General features: G+C 46.6%; 1 protein-coding gene across 2 annotated transcripts in view; it reads left to right on the forward strand.

Moving 5' to 3' along the window:
- Positions 1-23,859, forward strand: part of UGGT1 (UDP-glucose glycoprotein glucosyltransferase 1) — an 849,443-nt gene that overhangs the window by 553,790 nt on the left and 271,794 nt on the right. For both annotated transcript variants that reach the window (XM_086943802.1, XM_086943803.1), the window contains one exon: positions 20,393-20,582. In XM_086943802.1, coding sequence (XP_086799928.1) covers positions 20,393-20,582 — 190 coding nt within the window. The remainder of the gene's footprint in view (positions 1-20,392; positions 20,583-23,859) is intronic.

The raw sequence follows: 23,859 nt of genomic DNA on the forward strand, positions 1-23,859 counted from the left end.
CTTTTTCCAGTTTCGATACATGGATCTGAGGGTTGGGTACTGTGATGGAGTGGAGTGGAGTGGAGTGGAGTGGAGTGGAGTGGAGTGGAGTGGAGTGGAGTTCCTGCGATATGGCTGGGGTCAGTGATAAGCTGCTTGTGATTTCCTGAAGGTTGGTTGAGTTGGCATTGCTGGGTCTGCAGATGTGCAAGTTAAGGTCCCCTAGGAAGATGTTGTACTTGGAATTAATTGGGAGCGGGGCTATGATTTTTGGGATAGTGTTGCAAAAGCTTGGGCGTGGTCCTGGTGGTCTGTAGGCAAGGGTACCTCTGATCGTGCTTTTCCTGTCTGTGTGGAGTTGGAAGTTGAGGTGTTCCATTACCTGTGTTGGGTCGTCGGAGGATGTTGTGCAGCGGATGGTGTCCCTGTAGATTAGGGGGATTCCGCTACTGTGCTTGTTGGTTCTGCCCTGGTTTGTTATCTTTTAACTTTCGGCAATGGCGATGTCTGGTGGGGACGCAGAGTGAAGCCAGGTTTCTATGAAGATGACATCGAGGGTGAGGGAGGAGATTGTGCCCCAGATCTCCGTCATGTGTTTCCTGAGAGCACGTGCTTTGAGTAGGATGCATTGGAGTGGTGTTGTGGGTGTTTCAGTCAATGTAGCGTATGTAACCGCATTGGCGGTGTTTCTGGTGTCGTTGGTTGCTTCTATGCCGAAGGTGATGCGGTAATGTCGGCAGTAGAATGGTCCTTTGATGGTCTGTGGGGATGTGCAGCAGCAGAGAAGGTTGGTGCATCCGGGGTCCAGGGTTTGAAGATCTATAGTGGTGTATCTTCATTGCATGGAAGAACCGGGGGTCCTGGCACCTGACACTGTCCAGGCGCAGACAGGCTTGCCTTTATGTGCCCTTGGCCCACCAGCGGCGCAGCCACACAGTGCCCTTCATATGTAGTCCTGGGAGGTGGGAGAGGCCAGCAGGGAGGCAGGAGAGGTCGGTAGGGGGCGGGAGGGCAGGTAGCAGGGGAAATGGGTAAAGCGGCATAGCTTGATGTCCTAAGAATGACAATTAAGCAAAACAGAATTAGGGCAAAACTACCAAACAATATAATTTGGGGAAAAACAATCAAACAAGCAATTAAGTACCACAATCCAGGAAAGTAAATATTCACAGGCAGTCAAGGGTCCCCCAGTGGAATCAAACCGGGGGCTTATCGACCGCAATGCAGTCACTAATACAGGGAGCCAAAGCAGGTGTGAGCGGCAGCGAGAGAGCGGCGCGTGGGGCCATGGAGGTCAAGGGCTGCTTCTGTAGTTCTGTTGTGACTGGACTTTGACCAGACCAGAGAAGACTTTGTGGGACATCGGTTCTGCAACCAGGAACCACTCCCCTTCTTCATTGACCTGTGAATCCCTGCAAGAAGACCCCCGTTGACAGCATCGCATCCACAGCATCATTTGAGCATCTTGAGCATCCGTCATCCTTTGCATCAGGACCATTTCATAGGAATATATTGCAACGTGGATAAAGTGCCTGGAACAGCTAAAGTACTGTTTCTTCTGTCTAGGGAACTGTTCTTGAGGACATTGCTGGTCCACCTGACTAACTCCCTGCCAGAAGTGTCCAATTTGCTGACTTTTCCAAGGCTTTTATGCTGTCGAGTAAAATTGCACTTATTGATTACTTCTTGTAAAATCTATATTCTATATTTCAGGAGCACTTCAGCGGATATTTTTCACTTTATTGCCTGAATTCTTTTAAAAATACAACCTATTTTTAAAAATTGGTGTTGGATTTTTTGAATGTTGTGTTGATTTCTTCATTTATTTTGGTGCTTTTAAATGTTTAACACTTGTTCCTGTATGTAACCCTTGCTGCTCAGTGCCACAGCTATCCAAGGTTGAGCTTAGAGTTTTCCAGACAAAACCTATTGGACCTAAAGGGGTTGGTAAGTGTATTACACAGTGAGGTCACACACTCACACCATATAAAACACCACATTTCCTCACATCCATGCAGCATTACTCCCACGTTTTACTACACTTTTTGATAGATTTAGTGTTGGGGTGCTGACTGTACACTACAGCGCTGATGTCCAGGCCCAGTGTATGTTATCTAAACGTAAAGTATAGGTGCAATTTGGCTGATACCAGATTGGCAGATCCAACTAACCTTAGTGTATGGTACTCTGTGTAATTAGGAACTGTAATTTAAATGTCACCAGCGGACTACAGGACTTATTGTGCCACCATTAAAGTAACAAGTGAAAACATGACTCTAGGCCTGTGCAGCTTTTAAACTTCAAGTTCTACCTGGCAAAAGTAACCCTTTGCCAAGCCTAAACCTTCCTTATCTGATAGAGACTTTAAGCCACAGATACCTTACCCTAGAATTATCCCCGGCGTCAAACTGGATCCAAATATTTTTCGTGTGCAGTACCCCTGCGTGCCGGTAGGTGACATCGCTCGGCTCTGCTTGTTATCCTTCGTGCATGAAGTGATTTGCACAGTGCCTATATAGGCTTCACACCAGCTCGCTGACAGTTGTTTGTTTTCCACACCAGCCAGCTCATATTCTGAGAGAGCTACCCCGGCAGTTACTTTTTGACTGTGCTTTTTCGACAAGATTTATCTACTTTCTTTGAGAGTTCTCAGCAGCAGGGATGTCCACTGGGAAGGCCAGCTTCAAGCCCTGTGACACCTGTCATCTACAGATGGTGGTGATGGGCCAACGTCTTGTTTGTCTCTGTTGCCTGTAGCACAACCACAGCGTGAAGACCTGCACCGATTGCCATGCCAAGCACCCCAGGGCCTTGAAGGAACGGTCCCTCAAGCTCCTTGCTGCCTGATGGTCTCGATCCCGCTCGAGAAGAAGGTCCCGTAATCAGTCCAAGATCCGTGTTGCATTCGAATTTGTCATGTCACTTGAGTAAGTCCCTCAAAAAAAAGAAAAGCAAAACGTCAAAAAGGTCTTCGACTTCGGCCCGTCTGTCGTGGTCTTCAAACGAGATGAGGGAGCATCTTAATTCAAGGCCAGGCTCCATGTTTGAACCTGTGCCTGGGTCGACTGCGCCTCCCCGAATTTCCGGGAGACAGAGCGATCCTGGCTCAACTTCAGAAGTTTGAGACCCTTCGCCTCATATGTGAGCAGATTGTTCCAGCAGCCGCGCCTTTGGGCCCAGCGATATCGGAAGGGGCCCCTATTGGGTCCACACCTGTGGCTCTGCCCCCAGCAATAGTGGGGCCCCTTGGATCTCTGGATGGATCCGGACCGGCGCTGGTTGTACCAACTCGACCTTCCACAGCGCCAGTCCCGATGCTGACACTCCTGGCGCCCTCCAGCTGCTCCATCATCTTTCTGATCTACAACATGGAGCGAATGGGTGGTTCGAGGCATGTGGGCTGCTGAATTCATATCTGTGCATAGATCGCCGCCTAGTGTTGGGTCCGGATGATTGCACATTGTTGTCCTGGAAGAGTCTTCGAAGTATCACGAGATAGGTGGCTCCTCCCCTGGACTACAGTGCGCATGGGCATCCTCTCCATCCTCCGATTTTTTTTTTCCGCCATTGGGTTCGGATGTCCTAATCTCGACTCCAGTTCCAAAAACTTGTATTCTTTTTACTCCTAAGGCCAAAAGGCCTTCACAGCGTCGGTATTGTATCGTTCGGTGCCTGTCCCTTTCGAGTTCTTCAGTCGACGTCGAAAGAAGGAATTTGTTTCGACAACACAGGCCCAGACTACATCGACAGACGACGATGGAACGGACCCCGTTCAAACGGTGCACCGTTTGTAATTCAAAATACTCCAACTTAGATGTGCACCCAGTGTGCAATACATGTTTGTCCCCCGACCACGACGAGTCAAAATGTTTCGCCTGCTCGAAGTTCCGCTCGAAGAAAACTATTAAACTTCGACGCTCGGCGAGGCAGTCGGCCCAACAGTCGGCCCCGGCACCTGCGAACATCTTCGATGCCGGAGACGAGGAAGTCTTCCATGATGAGGAAGAAGAAGAGGAATACGTTCCCGAAGAAATGTCGGAACCGGCGTCGGAACAGGACTCCAACTTCGAAGTGGACGAGCAAGCAGATGAATACGTCCACGACCAAGACGTCGTCGAGGTAGGGGACGACGATGAGGCCATTGGGGCCGTCGATGATGACTCCAGTGGAGAGCCGAGCCCGCCAGCAGTTACGGGGCCTATCACTAACATTCTGCCCCCTCCGGCTCCGGTCGAGGCATCGCCGAAAGGCCTTAGCCAAGATCCTTCCACACGGTCTACAGCCCCGCGCCAAAGCCAGGCTAAGACCCTTTCCAAGGAGCCATCGGTCGATTCTACGAAACCGAAACAGGCGGAGCCGAAATCGAAACCGAAACTACTCAAGATGGTGGTCGGTTTGACGTCGACGCACGTTCCCACAAAGGCTGTCGACGATCCTTCGGCGTCGAAGATGCCAGTCGGCTCCAAGACTGGGTCATCGAAGCAGGCCTCAACCAGCAAGCACGTCGCCTCGAAGGGCTCGGCGTCGGCGCCGACGACCAAACATGGCGAGAAGAGCAAAGGCCTTCCGTCGAAAAAAAGTCTCAAGCCAAACCTGTCTGGACTCAAGGCTGTGCTTGGAAAACGCGCTGAACCCACACCCAAGGATGCCCCGAAAGTGGCGTCGACGCCCAAGGATGGGGGCGCCACGCGCCGGGAGCTCGATTCGACGCGGTCAAGCGAGCGGCCTACACAGGCGTCGAAAAGACCCGAATCGGCCACTTCAAGCTCGAAACCTCCGGGCTCAGCACAAATAAAGTTTGGGCTTCCGCCTACGGCCCGCCCAAAGCATCTCGGACGCCATGAACCCGCCGAGGCTTCCAAGACGTCGAAGGTGTCCTCCAAGTCCACACACGAACAGGTCGTCTATCACGAGCCTTCTTATGACAACCAGGCTAAACTCTTTATTGACTCGGAGACAGGAAATCTTACCGTCCACAAGCGGAAGATCGCGCCTGAACATCCCTTGGAAGGTTACAGGATTCCCCTCAAAAAGAAGATGGTCTCGTCTTCCTCTCCTGTTCTTTTTGAACCAGTTCAGGACTATTCGCAACACATGTCTCATTCTCCAGCACAGAGTGAGGAGGACTTGAATGCAGACTATGGCCAAATGGCGTACTCTTACCACACAGACACTGATCAGGATGACTCGCATCAATGGTCAGGGACAGGGGATCAAGTCGATGACCCTGAGGACCCTCATACCGCTCCGGACTCCCAGTCCTACAATGTTAAACCATCTCCAACTGAGGACACTGCGGCATTTAATGCATTGATTGAGCGTGCAGCTCTTAACCATGACGTCGACATGCATGCCGAGCCAGTGGATGAGGATTTCTTATTTGACACCTTCTCCACATCTGAACGCTCCACTAAGACTCTATCCATGCTTAAAGGGGTCCTCAAGCATGCAACGGACATTTTCAAGGAGCCAACAAAAGCCAGGGTTATCAACCCCCGGATCGACAAATACAGGCCTGCCCCAGTGGACCCCACCTATATCAAAGGCCAGCTCCCCTTGGACTCTCTCGTGGTGGCTAATGCACGCAAGAGGGCTAACTCTCAATCCAGTGGTGACGCTCCCCCTCCGGACAAAGAGTCAAAGATCTTTGAAGCATCTGGAAAGCGTGTGGCAGCGCAAGCCGCTAACATTTGGAGAATAGCCAATACACAGGCCCTGTTGGCTAGAAACGACAGGGCGCACTACGACACACTAGAACAGTTAGTGCAGCACATGCCTGATATGTACAGAGAAGGTGCAGAAATGGTTATACAAGAGGGGAAATTGGTCTCCAATGCGTCAATCAAATGCACACTGGACCCAGCAGACACAGCGGCGAGGGCAATTAATACTAGCGTAATGCTGCGACGCCATGCATGGCTGCGCATCTCAGGGTTTAAATCCGAAATCCAAACTACTCTTCTCAATCATCCGGTTAACCCGGACTTCTGTTTGGACCGGAGGTTGACACAACACTTGAGAAAATGAAAAAAGACACAGACGGCGAAATCCATGGGGGCTCTGCAGTCCCAGCAGTTTCGGGGCACTTCCTTTCGTCGCTCCGGTAACAGGGGAGCCACAAGAGGACAGGCTCTACAGCATTCCCAGTACGCCATGGGCAACACGCTATCTACCTACACGAAAAACACCAGGGGTGGATACCGTGGGAACAGCGCCAAGGGGAGAGGACGCGGCAATAACAACGCCAGATCCTCCGCTCCCAACAAACAGTGACTTCTTGTCACTGCCCCCGACCATCTAACACCTGTCGGGGGAAGACTCCAGCAGTTCCTGCCACTCTGGGAAGACATTACAACAGACAGGTGGGTGAGACAACTTATCCGGTACGGCTATTGTCTAGAACTGACCTCCACCCCCCCCCCAACATACCCCCAAGGAACCGTCCTATGTCCGCAGAGCACACGCACTTATTGAAGCAAGAAGTACTCTCCATGCTGCAAAAGGAGCCATAGAACTCGTGCCTGTAGAAGAGCAGGGTACAGGGGTGTACTCTCTGTACTTCTTGATTCCAAAAAAAGACGGGTCCCTGCGGCCCATTCTAGACCTCAGACCCCTCAACCAATACATCCTTTCAGAGCACTTTCACATGCTAACCTTACAACAGGTCCTGCCGCTGCTCCGTCAGGGCGACTTCCTAGCCACCCTGGACCTCAAGGATGCATATTTCCACATTCCCATTCACCCAAGTCACAAAAAATATCTCAGGTTCACTATCAACAATCAGCATTACCAGTTCAAGGTTCTGCCGTTCGGGGTCACTACTGCTCCCAGGGTCTTCACCAAGTGCTTAGCGAATGTGGCGGCGCACCTTCGCAGGCAAGGTGTTCACGTGTATCCCTACCTGGACGACTGGCTGGTTCAGGCCAGTTCAGCCAAGCAGTATGGCCGCGATATGTCACGGACCATTCACCTCCTACACAGTCTGGGGTTCTCACTCAACTACGCGAAGTCTCACCTGCAGCCAGCCCATGTGCAACAGTACCTGGGGGCAACACTAAACACTCAGTCGGCCACAGCGCAGCCGAACTCTGCCAGGGTCAACAGCATGCAGCTGCTCATTCGGAGGTTCAAACCTCAGCGATCCCTCCCAGCGCAGGTGTTCATGCAACTGATCGGTATGATGGCATCCTTCATATTCCCGCACGCGAGACTGCACATGCGTCCCCTTCAAGAATGCTTAGCCCGACATTGGAACCAGGCTCATGGCCATCTGAAAGACCTAGTGTTGGTGACCGGTCGTTCTTACAACTCTCTGCATTGGTGGAATCCACAAAACCTTTGCAGGGGACGACCGTTCCAAGAGCCTCTTCCACAGATAGTGCTAACGACGGACGCTTCTCTCCAGGGTTGGGGAGCGCATGCTCTCCATTTCACGGTGCAGGGACTCTGGGCGTCACAACAGCAGAAGATGCATATCAATGTGTTGGAGTTGATGGCAATCTTCATGGCACTGAAGGCATTCAAGTTGCACCTGTGCAACAAGGTCGTATTGGTCCGGACGGACAACATGACCGCCATGTATTACATCCAGAAGCAGGGAGGCACGCACTCACCGCAGCTGTCTCACCTGGCCCAGAGCATGTGAAAGTGGGCCATTCAGAGGAACATCTTCCTCATGGCGGAGCATCTCCCGGGTGTCGACAACCAGATGGCGGACCTGCTCAGCAGGCACAGTCATCAGATGCACGAGTGGGAGATCCACCCGTCAGTACTCCATCCATACTTCCAGCAGTGGGGTCATCCAGACATCGACCTCTTCGCCACAAGCGAGAACGCAAAATTCCCAAACTTCGCTGTCAGGTTCCCACACCCGCAGTCTCAGGGCAATGCGATATGGATGAACTGGTCAGGCAGATTTGCGTACGCTTTTCCGCCAGCCCCCCTCATACCTCAGGTGGCGCGCAAACTGCGACAGCACTCCATGACACTCATCCTGGTTGCTCCAACGTGGGCACGGCAAGCTTGGTACACCACGTTCCTGGATCTTTCAGTGGTGCCTCACCAACGGCTGCGCCTCACTCCCAGCCTCCTCACTCAGAGCCATGGCGACATTCAGCACCCAGATCCCCAACAGTTGTACCTTGCGATTTGGCTCCTGAGGTCATAGAGTTTGGATACCTGAACTTGCCTCCTGAGTGTATGAACATCATCAAGGAGGCAAGACGACCCACTACCAGAGCCTGCTATGCAGCCAAATGGAAGCGGTTTGTTATTTACTGCTCCAACAATGACATTAATCCGTTGGACGCATCTACGCAAAACATAATATGTTACTTATTGCATCTGTACCAATGCAACCTGGCATACAGTTCAATCAGGATTCATTTGGCGGCCATAGCCGCTTACCTTCAAAACAGGCAGCACCTTTCCGTTTTCAGGGTGCCTGCCATTAAAGCCTTTTTGGAAGGATTTAAGAGAGTAATCCCTCCCAGACACCCTCCTTCACCAGTCTGGAACCTAAATATCGTTCTCACCAGACTCATGGGGCCACCCTTTGAGCCGCTCCATTCCTGTGAAATACAGTTTCTTACCTGGAAGGTGGCCTTCCTAATAGCTATTACATCGCTGCGGAGGGTCAGTGAGCTGCAAGCCCTCACAATTCAAGAACCCTACCTGCAAATTCATGCAAATAGGGTGGTGCTTCGCACCAACCCTAAATTCATGCCAAAGGTGGTTTCGCAGTTCCACCTTAACCAAAACATATAACTGCCAGTTTTCTTTCCTAACCCTGACTCAGTGGCAGACAGAGCACTGCACACCTTAGATGTCAAAAGGGCTCTCCTGTATTACATCGACAGGACAAAAGACTTTCGAAAAACTAAACAACTGTTCGTTGCCTTCTCTCCACAACATAAGGGCAACCCAATCTCCAAGTCAGGTATAGCCAGGTGGATTGTTAAATGCATCCAGATCTTTTATCAGAAGGCTAAGCGCACCTTAACAGTTCCCCCTAAAGCGCATTCCACACGCAAGTTAGGGGCTTCCATGGCTTTCCTGGGTAACATTCCTCTAGAAGATATATGTAGAGCAGCCACATGGTCCACCATACATACATTTACCAAACACTACTGTGTAGATGTACACTCCAAACAGCAAGCTGCTGTAGGACAGGCTGTTCTCAGAACTCTTTCAGACTGCTGCAGCTGGCACGGGCACCCGCCGATAAGGAGGTAACTGCTATTTATTCTATGCACAGATATGAATTCAGCAGCCCACATGCCTCGAACGGAATATGATACTTACCAGTATGCATCTGTTCTTGGCATGTAGGGCTGCTGACATTCATATCGCCCATCCTCCTCCCCGGTGCCTGTCGCAGCTGTAGCTCTCAGAATCATTTTCAGGCATGGTCATCACTTTCAGTATTACACTCCATCTCTGCCACAATGGCGAAAAACAATCTGAGGATGGAGAGGATGCCCATGCGCACTGTAGTCCAGGGGAGGAGCCACCTATCTCGTGATACTTCGAAGACTCTTCCAGGACAACAATGTGCAATCATACGGACCCAACACTAGGCGGCGATCTATGCACAGATATGAATGTCAGCAGCCCTACATGCCAAGAACAGATGCATACTGGTAAGTAGCATATTCCTTATCCAACGTCGACTGGAGCAATGCCTTCCAGGCTGGAGCAGGAGCCCTATTCGTCTAGGTAGGAACTTGGGGAGGATTGAGAGAGATCGCTGGACCCTGAAGAATACCAGCCCTTGGATACCAATATGGACTGATGTGAGAATTTGGCGGAGGCCAATCGTCTCAACGCTTCTCCAGATACTGGCATGCTTTCTCCCCCTACAGTGGCTATGGAGGAAGGAGCGTTGTTTGCAATGGTAGTGAGAAGGACGGCCGAGGTCCTGGACCTTAGCCTACCCTCAGTGGCTGTCAAAACCAATGTCTTGACAAAGGTGCTTCAGCTGGCAGTGACCCCCTCAGAACCTCCTCTACCATTTAATGAATCCCTTTCAGATGTCCTGATTGGGACTTGGTCAAAACCTAGCACAGGGACTCCTCTGAACAGGACGGTTGCCCACTGCACCGCCCCAGGGTACTCCAATTTTCTTACACAACTTCCAGCTCGGTAAAGCTTGGTTGTCTAAAGCCTCCACTTCCTGTGTAAATTCTGGCACAGTTCCTACCGCCTCAGCGGATAGGGAATCCAAGAGGCTAGACACCTTAGGTAAGAAGATGTTTTCTTCCACTAGTCTGGCACTGCGATCCATAAACACTGCATGCCTTTTGGGCACTACTTCCATGATCTGTGAGATTCGGTTGGGCAGGTGCTGCCCTTGGTTCTGGAGGACCATACTTTCCCAAGCTATTGCTGACGGGAGATGCAAGAAAGTGCCTCTTTTGACATGGTTACCCCCACTTTTTGCCTGTCATGTGATGGAATATGTCGTATTGCTCTTCTCCTTGGTAATGAAGATAATGCTTCTTGCCTGTAACACCCGAAAGCTGTACGTGGTTACTGGCAGGGAGGCCGTCATTACTTTGAGAGAGACCCTCCATGAAGAAAAGAGTTTCCTAACGACAGTGTGAAAAGTCTCAAAGAAAGTTTTTATAAAAAAGAAGCAATATCTTCATTACGAAGGAGAAGAGCAATACGACATACTTGGATAATATCCTATAAATATTTAATTTTATGATGTGCTGACCCAGATCTTATATAAAACGGTGGCCAATCCATGTACAGCTTAGATATCACCTCTGACTATGCAATAGCAGGCATTTGAGATTGATTCAAAACGGAACCAGCAACAACACTACTATTAAAGCTGATTTGCCGTTTTTTTTAAAAACTAAGATACAAGTCCTAGTCCTCGAGTAAAGACTAGAGAAAACCGTACTGAAGAAGTTGCAACATCTCAAAAGCACCGAAACGCCGCGTCGACTTCTTGGTTTTCTTTTTAATATGAAATGTATATTGTGTTTTTTCACCAAAATGTTGAGGAAAATGCATCTTTTTTTTTTATAATAAATTTTGTATGTGTTTAACTATTTTGTGTCGTGCAGTGCTCCACTGACGTTTTTTTAAAAATCTAGATCTTTGTTGATTGGACGTTTATCAAGATACTGTTGTGTTGTACTAAAATTCATAAAAATTGTATTAGTGACAATTGTGTGTCTAGAGTGGGGATTTTTTCTGGTTTTGTAGCTCATGCAAAACTGCCATTGCAGCCTGAATGTCTTGGTGCAGAGAAACCTGAAGAGTCGTCATGGCACATATCCCTGTGTGCCATGCCTACCAATCGCTGCATGTGGTATTGGTAAGTCACTACTACGGCAGACCTTAAATCCCTAAGGCAAGGTGTACTATACTCCTGTGTGGGCATAACTGAGGAATTGGATATGTCCTTGTGATGTCTAAGCTCACCCTTTTATATTACAAGTTCACAGGGAAGCCCTAATGAGTACATGGGCTGGAAATGCTTGATTATGAGTGCCCCAGCTACCTGATGGCTTCACTGTGCGGTACCAAGCACCTCACCTTAATAAATCCACACTGATAGTAGTGCTGTATTATTTTATAAATGCACCCAGAGAGCACTTTAGAGGTGGCCCCTTAACCTACCGACTACTAGTGTGTTGACTGACCGGTCTCAACCAGCTAGCCACCATAGACTGGTTTCTAACCTCCTGAGGTGAGAGCCTACGCTCTTTAAGGCCAGGAACGAAGCCTGCTCTGACCGAAGGTGCTCACACCTCCTCCACCAGGACGTGCATTCCAGGGTGGGATGCTTTAAAGCCCCTGCTGTCTTTGTTATGCGACCCGTGTCTCTCAATAGTGGAGATGTCCACCCCCCTGTCCTGATCCTGCTTTTCGGCAACAAGAGAGGTGGGAAAATTAGTAAGATTAGGAGATCTTCCCACATTCAGCCAGAACCACCCCTAGGGAGGACCAGCTGATGTGGATCCCACTTTTCGGATTCCTCCATCTTTTGGACAGAAAATTAGCATTCTAGGGTCAGGGTTATGCCGACTTCTCACAGGAAGTGGTCATATAGAGGGTGTAATGGAAATACACAGGGGGTTCCCCTGCTGACAATTAGGGATCCTAAGGCAGGGATAATTTAATCAAGCGCAAGAAATGTTTAGGCAACTCTTCCTTCACAACAAATAAAATACCGCAAGATACAATTGAGGGCACGTGTTAGAATAATCAGAGGGACATGTGAGTAGATATGAAATTAGATACATTTATTATTCAAAAATATATTCAATATACACTATAGGAATGAATAAATAGCTCATATATCACCTAAAATACATCATAGCATTGCAAATCTTATTTCAATCACACATTTCTCATACCCTTTCATCCATCCACAACATGCATCAATGTAAAGGCATAGGATTATCTGGATAACATAACTCATGCAATAGACATGATACATACATATAATATATGGTACTAGCAGCCCGCCCCAGCGTTGCCTGGGGCAGAATGGGGCTGGGGGCAGTACACCCGCTCCCGTCCCGACCCCCTCCCGCACAGACTCCCTCCCGCCCCGACTCACTCGCGCCCACCCCGACTCACTCACGCCCCCCTCCCGCCCAGACTCTCTCGCGCCCCCCTCCCGCCCAGACTCTCTCGCGCCCCCCTCCTGCCCAGACTCACTCGCGCCCCCCTCCCGCCCAGACTCACTCGCGCCCCCCTCCCGCCCAGACTCACTTGCGCCCCCCTCCCGCCCCGACATTTTCATTTACTGCTGCCTCCCTCTTTCCTCCCCCTGCATCACAGTCTCACTTTCCCTTTCCTTACCTGTGCCGCCGCTCGTCACTGCACCGCCCTCCTCCTTCGTCGTCATCACGCACGTCACGTCGCGGCCAGCGCTAGGTCCCGGCCGGCGCTACTTTCAGGGGACTACTTTGTTTACAAACGTCATTTTTTAAATTTACATTTTTTTTTATTTATATAGCCTATGTCCATCTACACACCCTGACATTTTCATAGTTGTATCGGGTGTGTAGATTGGCGCTGTGGTTCCTGAGTTTACCTGGCCAAAAGGTGCAAGTTTTCTCTTTATAATAGTAGTATAGATAAGGAAAAGGGGAAATTTCCAACAACTTTTCTTTGGAAAGATTACAGCAAAAGATAATTATTTATAGAGTTTTTAGGCAGTGGTTAATGAATAGTATATTTCTCTCCATTCAAGTTTCGGCATAACCCCTTCTTCAAGAAGCCACAAGTTGTATGCCAGATGCTGATTCTGTGATCATAACAAATCTTTATTACAACCTTAAATGCCCTCATGATATGTGCCTATAAAGACTAGATTAAAAATGGGTTGGAAGCCATGGTTCATGCTCAAACCTTCATTAATGTGTTCATAATTCATGCAGGGAAACTTACCAACATCCCACATGTGTATAAAGCATAACAAAGTTCGCCAATCACCACATAACACATAAAGATGGCATCCAGTGGTGCTGTAAAAACCAGCAATCCCCATTGAAAACAGGGCACCCAACACCAAACCAGCACCCAGCCGCCCCCTGCGGGTGTACCTTGGGTGCTAACTCGGATCCCCCTTTGCCCTGAGCCTAACACCAGGAGCTTTGCTCCCACAACCTTGTGGCCTGCTCGTGAGCAGCAACCAACCGGAGGTCCCCTATCCCTCATTGGATAACATTGGGCCTCAGCACCCAGCTGCCCTTGTGCCGCTGAGGGTGCTTGGATAGTGCATCCTTGACCCTGGGGGACCCCTGAGTCTAACCCCAGAAAAACAACTCCCACAACAAAGTATTTACCTGTTAACCGGTAACTCTGTGTTCGAGGCATATGGGCTGCAGATGGTACATTTATGAATAGATCGCCATCTGGTGTTGGGCTCGGATGATTGCACTTGTTTTTCTCTTGGAGAAGTCTTTTGTCGTCACAAGACTGGTGACTCCTCCTTTGGTTGCTAGTGCGCATGGGCATCGGCTCCATCCTTAGATTGTTTTTTTCCGCCATCGGGTTCGGATGAGGATCAAAGCGCTCCGGATCGACTTCGAGAAAAAGTGATATTTCGGCGCGTATTCCCTTTCCAATTCGACGGTATTGTTATCGAACGCGATTTAATTTCCATTCCGACGCGTTTCGCCTCCAACAATAAACATTTTCTTCTACGTCGACGGGAGGCCTTTCTCGACGTAGTCCAGCCCAGAGTCCATGGAAAGGACTGCATTTAAGAGATGTCCAACGTGTGGTGCTAAGTTCCCACACAAGGACCTACACGAGGTGTGCAATCTTTGCCTATCACCTGAACACGAATCCAGGGACTGTGAAGCCTGTGCAGCATTCTCCTCCAAGTCGACTATTAGAAACCGTCGAGCCCGAAGACACGAGGTATCGAGAATGCAGTCGGAGGCAATCCCGGAGCTGTTCGAGGCCCAACACCCCGAAGAAGAAGAGGAAGATGAGGACGAGTCGGGGTCGGAAGTGGACGAGTCTGATGTCGAAGAAATCGACGCTCAACAAACCGTGAGTGACGACGTCCCCCTACCGAAAAACCGACCCCGTGTGGTGCCAACCCCGCCTTCGAGCCCGGTCAGACTACCGAAGAAAGTTTCCGACGCCCCGCCTTCGGGCCCGGCAACAAAACCGAAACAGAAACACTCGGCCTCCCACCATGTCGGATCCGAGAAGCGGTGGACATCGATATCGACACCGAAGCTCCATACAAAGGAAAGCTTGCAGTCGAAACATTCCATGTCGAAACCGAAACATGCTTCGACGTCGAAGACTTACTCGACACCGAAAAAATCGGAATCGAGCAAATTCTTGGTGCCGAAAACACAGAACATTGATGGTCAGAAGCAAAGGCACCTTTCGGAACCAAAAACTTCGGTACCGACACAGGAGCATCAGACCGATCCAAAACAAAAGACTTTGTTTATCGATCCGCAAACTGGCAAAGTGGTGACAACATTACCTAAAAAGAGGAAGAATGAACAGCTAGACGACAAAGCTCTTCCTCCTAAAAAGAGAACAATGTGGACAAATACAACTCCTCCCCTTTCTCCTCGACCTAGAGACACACCCTCTTCTCCTCTTCCTCACACTATGCCAGCTATTCCTCCACCTTCTACACCAAGACCATCTACACCTCAAACAGATGTAGACAGTGATACAGGGGAGGGAGAGCTTCATGGGGATGACGACACTGCCCCAGATGAAGCAGACCCATTGGAGAATTATAATGCAGGGTCAGATGATGATAAGGACCCAGAATTATACCCCTCAAAACCTTCACCACCCGATGATAATACAGGTTTTGCACAGCTGATTAATAGGGCAGCAAAATACCATAAGGTAGAATTACACGCAGAACCTCAAATTGGAGGATTTCCTTTTAGAAACGCTACCTGCTGCACAAAGAACATCAGGAACACTACCTATGCTGAAGGGTCTTCTCAATCACACGGCAGACATATTCAAAGACCCTATGAGGGCTAGGGTATTAAACCCAAGAATTGATAAAAAATATAAGGCAGCCCCAAAGGATCCAATATTTATCAAGGGACAGGTGCCTCTGGACTTGCTTGTAGTCACAAACGCTCGTAAAAGAGCAAACTCATTATCTACAGGAGAAGCTCCTCCTCCTGATATGGAGTCCAAGTTAATAGATGCATCGGGCAAAAGAGTAGCATCCTAAGCAGCAAACAGCTGGCGCATAGCTAATACACAAGCGCTACTTGCACGCTATGATAGAGCTCATTATGATGAGTTAGAAAAACTCATTACACATCTCCCTAAGGAACTTCAAAAGAGGGCTGACCAGCTCATACAAGAAGGGAAGATAATAACCAACACTTCCATTAAGTGCGCCTTAGACGCGGCAGACACTGCAGCAAGATCCATCAACACCAGTATCATGTTAAGAAGACATGCATGGCTTAGGGTCTCAGGGTTCAAACAAGAAGTACAAACATCCTTATTGAGCCAACCTTTTGATCAAAAAACACTTTTCGGCTCAGGTACAGATGAGACTTTAGAAAAGATGAAAAAAGACACAGAAACGGCTAAATCAATGGGAGCATTACAACAGCCACCTCAAAGGGGTTCCTTTCGTAGGTCCACCTATAGAGGCGGGTCAAAGAATACAGGCACAAGCCAGCAATCTTCCTCTTTTACACCAACATCACTCAGAGGTAATTCAAGAGGCAGTTACAGAGGTAAGAACAACAAGGGTAGAGGTCGCGGAAATAACAACAACCACAACTCCCCAACCCCAAAACAGTGACTTCATACAGCTCCCCCCAGACCATATAACACCGGTCGGGGGACGTCTATCACAGTTCCTACCGGTCTGGGAAAACATCACATCAGACAAGTGAGTGAGACAAATTATCCAACATGGTTATTGCCTAGAACTCACAGCTACCCCACCAAACATCCCCGCCAGACAGCGTCCAATGAGTCAAGATCATCTAACATTGTTAAAACAGGAAGTACTATCACTGCTACAAAAGCATGCTATAGAGAAGGTTCCAAAACATCAGCAAGGGACAGGAGTATACTCTCTATACTTCCTAATTCCCAAAAAAGACTGGTCTCTAAGGCCAATTTTAGACCTCAGACCTCTCAATGCATACATAAATTCGGAACATTTCCACATGGTCACGCTCCAACAAGTACTTCCTTTACTGAAGAAAGGGGACTTTCTTTCTACACTGGATCTAAAAGATGCTTACTTTCACATCCCAATTCACAAGGCCCACAGAAAATACCTCAGGTTGGTAGTAGAAGGACAACATTATCAGTTCAAAGTCCTTCCGTTAGGGGTCACAACAGCACCAAGGGTGTTCACAAAATGCCTAGCAGTAGTTGCAGCACACCTAAGAAGACAACAAATACATGTCTTCCCTTACTTGGACGATTGGCTAATAAAAGCCAAGTCACAAGAAGAATGTCTTCAAAACACACAAAAGACCATTCAATTGCTGCACCAGCTAGGGTTTACGGTGAACCACACAAAATCCCACCTACAACCAAACAAAGTTCAACAATATCTAGGGGCTACTATAGACACAGAAAGAGCAAAAGTATACCCCAATCCAATCGGGATCCAAACAATGATCACGTTGATCCAAAGATTTCAACCACAACACTCACTAACAGCTCGAGTGTTCATGCAGCTGTTAGGGATGATGTCTTCCTGCATACTGCTAATACCATATGCCAGACTACAAATGTGTCCACTGCAAGAATGTCTAGCAAAACAGTGGAATCAGGCTCAAGGTCAGATTACAGATCTGGTGTTGGTAGACAACCGCACACATCGCTCTCTGAAGTGGTGGAACACAACAAACATTTCGAAGGGGCGGTCGTTCCTAGAACCGATTTCACAAGTGATACTAACAGCGGATGCATCGCTCACCGGATGGGGAGCGCATATGGAGAAATATACAGTGCAGGGAAAATGGAGTGTACAGCAAAAAAGACTGCACATCAATTATCTAGAACTACTAGCATTGTTTCTAGCATTAAAAGCTTTTCAAATGCAGATCCTCAACAAAGCAGTCCTGATCAGAACAGACAATATGACTACAATGTATTATATTCAAAAACAGGGGGGACACACTCTCTCCAACTATCCAGACTAGCGCAGGACATTTGGAGATGGGCCATTCCTCAAAAGATCTATCTGTTAGCCGAACACCTACAAGGAGTTCAAAATCAGATAGCAGACATCCTAAGCAGAGAGTCAGAACAAGTACACGAATGGGAACTTCACAACCAAATACTGCAGCCATTCTTCCAAAGATGGGGACAACCAGAGATAGATCTCTTTGCCACTCATCAGAACGCAAAATGCCAAACCTTCGCATACAGGTACCCACACCGCCTGTCCCAGGGCAATGCGTTATGGATAAATTGGTCCAACAAATTTGCTTACGCTTTTCCCCCTCTCCCACTAATTCCATTAGTGGTTCGAAAACTGCAACAACATTCAATGACAATGATACTAGTAGCACCCACGTGGGCACGACAGCCGTGGTTCACCACGCTACTGCAACTCTCACAGGTGCCACATCAAAAGTTAAGAATATTACCCATGCACCTTACACAGAACCATGGAGAAATAATGCACCCAGATCCCAAACAATTGAACCTAGCGATCTGGCTCCTGAGGTCATAGAATTTGGATACTTAGATTTACCTCCAAACTGTATGTAAATCATTAAGCAAGCAAGACGTCCTACCACCAGAGCATGCTATGCAGCAAAGTGGAAAAGGTTTGCTGTATACTGTAACAGTAACAACATCAACCCTCTGGACGCATCCACTAAAGAGATTATTTGCTATTTACTACACTCGCAGCAATGTAACCTTGCTTACACCTCTATTAGAGTGCATCTTGCAGCTATAGCAGCGTACCTGCAAAACAGGCAACATCTTTCCCTGTTTAAAGTGCCAGCAATAAAAGCTGTCATGGAAGGCCTCAAAAGAGTCATTCCACCAAGACTACCGCCTTCCCCAGACTAGAATCTCAACATAGTACTTACCAGACTAATGGGACCACCTTTCGAACCTATGCATAGGTGTGAAATACAATTCCTCACATGGAAGGTGGCTTTTCTTATAGCTTTAACTTCACTCAGAAGAGTAAGTGAATTGCAAGCATTCACAATACAAGAACCATTCCTACAGTTACACCAAAATAAAGTGGTACTTAAAACAAACCCAAAATTCTTGCCTAAAGTAATTTCAGCATTCCACATCAATCAGCCAGTGGAACTACCAGTCTTCTTTCCAAAACCACAGATGGTAGCAGAAAGGGCCCTACATACATTAGATGTCAAAAGGGCGATATTATACTACATAGAAAGAACACAAACTTTCAGAAAAACAAAACCACTATTTGTAGCGTTTTCTCCTACACATAAGGGCAATCCTATCTCTAAGGCAGGCATTGCCAGGTGGATTGTAAAATGTATATAAATATGTTACTTAAAAGCAAAAAGGACATTAACTGTTCCTCCTAGAGCTCACTCTACATGTAAACTAGGAGCATCTATGGCATTCTTAGGAAACATTCCTCTAGATGACATATGCAAAGCAGCTACCTGGGTTACACTGCATACCTTCACAAAACACTACTGTGTCGATGTGCAGGCAACACAACAGGCTAGAGTGGGACAAGCTGTACTAAAGACTTTATTTCAGACTGTTGCAACAGACACCGGTGACCACCGCTAGGGAGATAACTGCTGTATAGTCTATTCATAAATGTACCATCTGCAGCCCATATGCCTCGAACGGAATATGCTACTTACCAGTATGCATCTGTTCTTGGCATAGAGGGCTGCAGAGTGGTACATGCCCTCCCAGCCTCCCCGGAAACCTGTGTCTGTTCCAACACTATCTTATTTTGTTACACTTACATGGGCATTTCTATCTGTATTCTATCATACTACTCCATCTAACCCTACTATGCCAAAACAATCTAAGGATGGAGCCGATGCCCATGCGCACTAGCAACCAAAGGAGGAGTCACCAGTCTCGTGACGACAAAAGTGCAATCATCCGAGCCCAACACCAGATGGCGATTTATTCATAAATGTACCACTCTGCAGCCCTCTATGCCAAGAACAGATGCATACTGGTAAGTAGCATATTCCTTCCTCCCATAGGATAACATTAACTGTTTTCTTGTGAAAAATTTTCTAAGTGTGGAGTTGGAAAATCTATAACCACCTATACATTTGTGTTCTAATAACAAAACTGCATTTACTTACCTGTATTCAGGAAAAATCCCAGTGTAGTATCCAGGTATTCTACACTGTGCAAGAAAAGTTTCTGCAAAGCAGTATAACCAATACTACTAAGGTAGTTATAAAGTATATGTTCAGTATTTCCAAGTATTGCATTTCAAGTGATTTTTCTGTAACCAAAACCAAGTTCATTCAACTGTACTGTTTACTGCAAAGTATAAATCCATTTGCCTGTACCAAGCCTTGCTTGGTTCTAGAAAATAAATATAACTTGGATATTTTTATACAAAATACATTGGTCACAGTTCAGTCCTTGACTGTGTGTGAAACCATTTCTTGCCTGAGTGTGTACAATAAATTCTTAGCACTAAACTCTGATAAGGCCTTACTGCTCTCCCACAATTCGAGAGTAAGGTACTCTCTACTTTAACCTCTGCCTACCTTTGGGATCCACTGGACTCTGTGCACGCTATACTTCACTTTGGTATAGTCTACACAGAGCCAGCTTCCTACAATCTGTTCTTATGGAGATAATAAATTGGCTGAATGTTTATAGATCCAGTGTGCAACTGAATTATTGTGACTGTTATGGCTGCCTTCTAAAAAGCATGTCAACTTACTGTAGACTGCTCCTTTTTTTTTAGCTTTTATCGGTATGTTCTGGAGCCTGAAGTATCTTTCACATCTGAAAACAGCTTTGCTCCAGGTCCAATAGCGAAATTCCTGGATATGCCCCATTCACCTCTTTTCACTCTGAACATCAATACCCCGGACAGCTGGATGGTTGAGTCTGTTCGCACACCCTACGATCTGGATAACATTTTCCTGGACGAGGTAGGTTGCATCAAAACTGTTTCAGAATGTTTTTCTGTTCGACATTACAGAGGATCTCTTCTGACTGCTGTTGAAGATATGTCCAGTTATTATTTTTTTTTTGCATATAATCTATTGCGATAGCATTCTGTGACTCAGTGAAGCTTTACATGCCTTTCTTTCTTAATGAACTGTTTGTTCATAAAGGTAAGTGAACAAATCAGACATTCCTATTTTTGGTATGACTGAAAATGCTTAGTATTTTATTTGTTAAACCCTCCTTCTGTATTTCCATTTCAGAACCCCCTTTTTGTTGCATTGTGTTACGGTATTGCCATTTGTATACTGCACAGTCCTGCAGACCTTAATCTAGAATTTTGTATTGATATGTTAAAGAAATTCTTCAACATGGTATTCTATTTGATATTCATAAAAGAAGAATACACCTGTGCATGTGCCAGGTTCTTGAACACAGCTTTTCAAAAAGATGTTCTTCCCAGTCCACTAAATAAATGGAAAACATGTCCAATTAGTTAAATTACAAAATAGATTACATTTGGCTTACAAAACACTTAGAATCAACAAAACTCTTGGAATCAATGTGCTTGTCTATAATGGAAGCAGGAAGTGGTGCAGTAAAGTAAAAACACTACAACATTCCTGATTCTTTGAGAACCTTGGAATACTGCAATTGGCCATCATGCCCAGCAGGGTGTCAGTCAGTTTATTTTCTTTTACTCCATGAGAAAGATCCTGAACTCCGCTCTGCTTTCTGTAACTCTAATTGTGGCTACTAACGCCATTTTGTGAGGAATTTTGCTGTTCATTTATTATATTCTGACTTTGCCATTGGATGTTAGCTCTTTTCTGAAGATAAGTATTTTTTTCTTTGATATGTTTCCTCATCCTGTTTGACTTTTTGGAACAATTGTCCTGCCAGTTGAGGATGTGATTACCATAATGTGTGTGTGGTCTGTCTTCTGGACACAGTCCATCAAGGACTCTGATATTTGCAAAAGGATTTCACACAGAAGGCTGAGGGACAGGGAAGGTTCTCTTATTTGGCTAAGAGGAGCAATATTAGAAGGTTGTCTTCTTCAGTATCTACATCCACCACCCCTCTTTTTTTCAGAACACCTCTTCTGCTACTTTATGAGTGAGTGGATAGCATCTGAAAGTCAGCAGCGCTCTTGTTCAGTGGTGTCAAGGTTTGCATTTGTTTGACATCAAAGCATTCTCTATTGAGGTGTTCGGAGTACTCTGGGTAGAGGTCAAGGCACTCTTCAACTAAAACATTTTATAGAGTGCATCAGGATGAGGGATGTGACTACACAACTCTCAAGCTTTCTTTTTCATGAGAGCTGAATGCCATTGTCTAGCTTGAAAGTGGATTGTACTACCTTCTCGAGCTCCTGTGAGGCCTTCGATTGATTTTGTGACAATAAAGGAATGTGTGGAACCAAGTGGTGTTTCCATTTCTATGGATTGAGGGGCCTTTTTTCCAACCTCTGCATATAAATATAAGGGCCTTTGAAGGAGCACATGTTTACAGGGACGAGTCGTCAGCTGCCATTCTCACAAGAGACTTGGGGAAGCTGAGCCGGATAGGAAGTCTAATCATAAATGTTATGGTAGTTGCAGTTCTGAATCTCACAGTTCTAGCATGGAAAGACTTAGAACACTTCCTGGGCATACAAACACTTACTCTTGACTCTTCTGTACTTTGGTGTCAATTATCTTCATTTTCAGTTTAGTCAAACCCATCAAAGTAGTCTATTGTTGATGACCTCATCTCTTTCCATAAGTTGTCAAATATGGTTGCCCGAAGGTTTAATTTTCAGACCACTATTCCAGAAGTTAGCACGTCAGTCATATTTGAGATGATTACGATGACACTGGAGGTATGTCTTCTTGTTCCATTGTTACTTGGCCTCCTAGAACCTATCGGGACACTTTTGCCAGTCCTGTGGTTGAAAACAAAAGTTCAGGTTTGCGATTTCTGACTCTGTATTCCTGACAGATATTGTACTAGTAGATTATTTTGTGGCAGCTGCAGCAAAGATTAAATTTAATGCTACAGAGTTAACGTCTTTAAATCCACTTTAAACAGAGAGCAGAAGGTAGGATTAAGGGGGCAGGAAAATGTGTCAAACTTCAGCTGGCATTGTTGGTTCTTCCAGTTCTTCTGTCCTTTTGAGCTGCTATGACATATCTCTTTGAAATGTCATTAATCAGTTTCTTGAGATTCTCCCACCTGATAAGAGGGAGAATATTATGGGAATTGTAAAGGCAGCATTCTTACTACTGACAGTTTGATTGTTGCTGCCCAGAATACTGCTCATTTGGCTACTTCTGGAATTTGCCATGGTGTTCTTTCTGGCTCAGACCTGCATCTTTTACTATACATGCATAGAAGATGGTGGTGGAGTTGTGTTTCAGTGGCTTTTGTTTGGCTCACACGTGTATATATATATATATATATATATATAATATTTCTTTATTGGGAACCTAGCTAAAAGGCGGAGCACTGAATGAGGATATCTAGAAGGCATATGTAAACCTTGAAATATGTTGTGTTGGAAAGTAGAAAGAAGTTTCCTGATATCCAGTTTGCAAGTTTTTCTAAAGACAAACAGCACTAGCACTTCCCTTTCTGGAAGTAGCAGCTATAAGAGCAAAAACCAACAACAACAAGCATTTACAATGCAATATGTCTAGAATTATTAAAGTTTGAGCTATTGGCATTGTAAATGACAATGCCTTTTATTCATTTGCACCGGTGAGCATACAAGCGCTTTGTACTTATAGTCCATGCTTATGAGAAGCAAGGCTGGCAGTCTCTTTTACTGCCAGCCTTGCTCATCGTAAGCAAGGACTATATATTCAAAGTGCATGTTTATGCACCGATTGCAGGTTTTAAAAATGAATAAAAGGCATTGACATTTACAATGCCAATAGCTCAAACTTTAATAATGCGAGACCTATTGCATTGTAAATGCTTGTTTAACCGGACAGCAGGCACATGCTCACACTTCTCACTTCTCACTAGTGGAGAAGTAACAGCATGACATCATGCCAGGTGAGCGTTGTAGGGGAAGGGAGATTCTTTTAAGAGAGTCATTTTCTCTCTGGATTTCCCTTCTCATTTTTGAAACTCAGGAGCAGCAACATTGTTGTGGTGTTACCACCACGGCTTTAAGTGGAAGGTTTTTCAATATACTATACAAGCCATAGTCGCTGCTTATTTATCTTATGCAACCAAAAACCGCTGATAAAGCCAATAGTCCTGAATTGTTGT

This window comes from Lissotriton vulgaris, chromosome 11 (genome assembly GCF_964263255.1).
Source record: "Lissotriton vulgaris chromosome 11, aLisVul1.2, whole genome shotgun sequence".
Taxonomy (NCBI): domain Eukaryota; kingdom Metazoa; phylum Chordata; class Amphibia; order Caudata; family Salamandridae; genus Lissotriton; species Lissotriton vulgaris.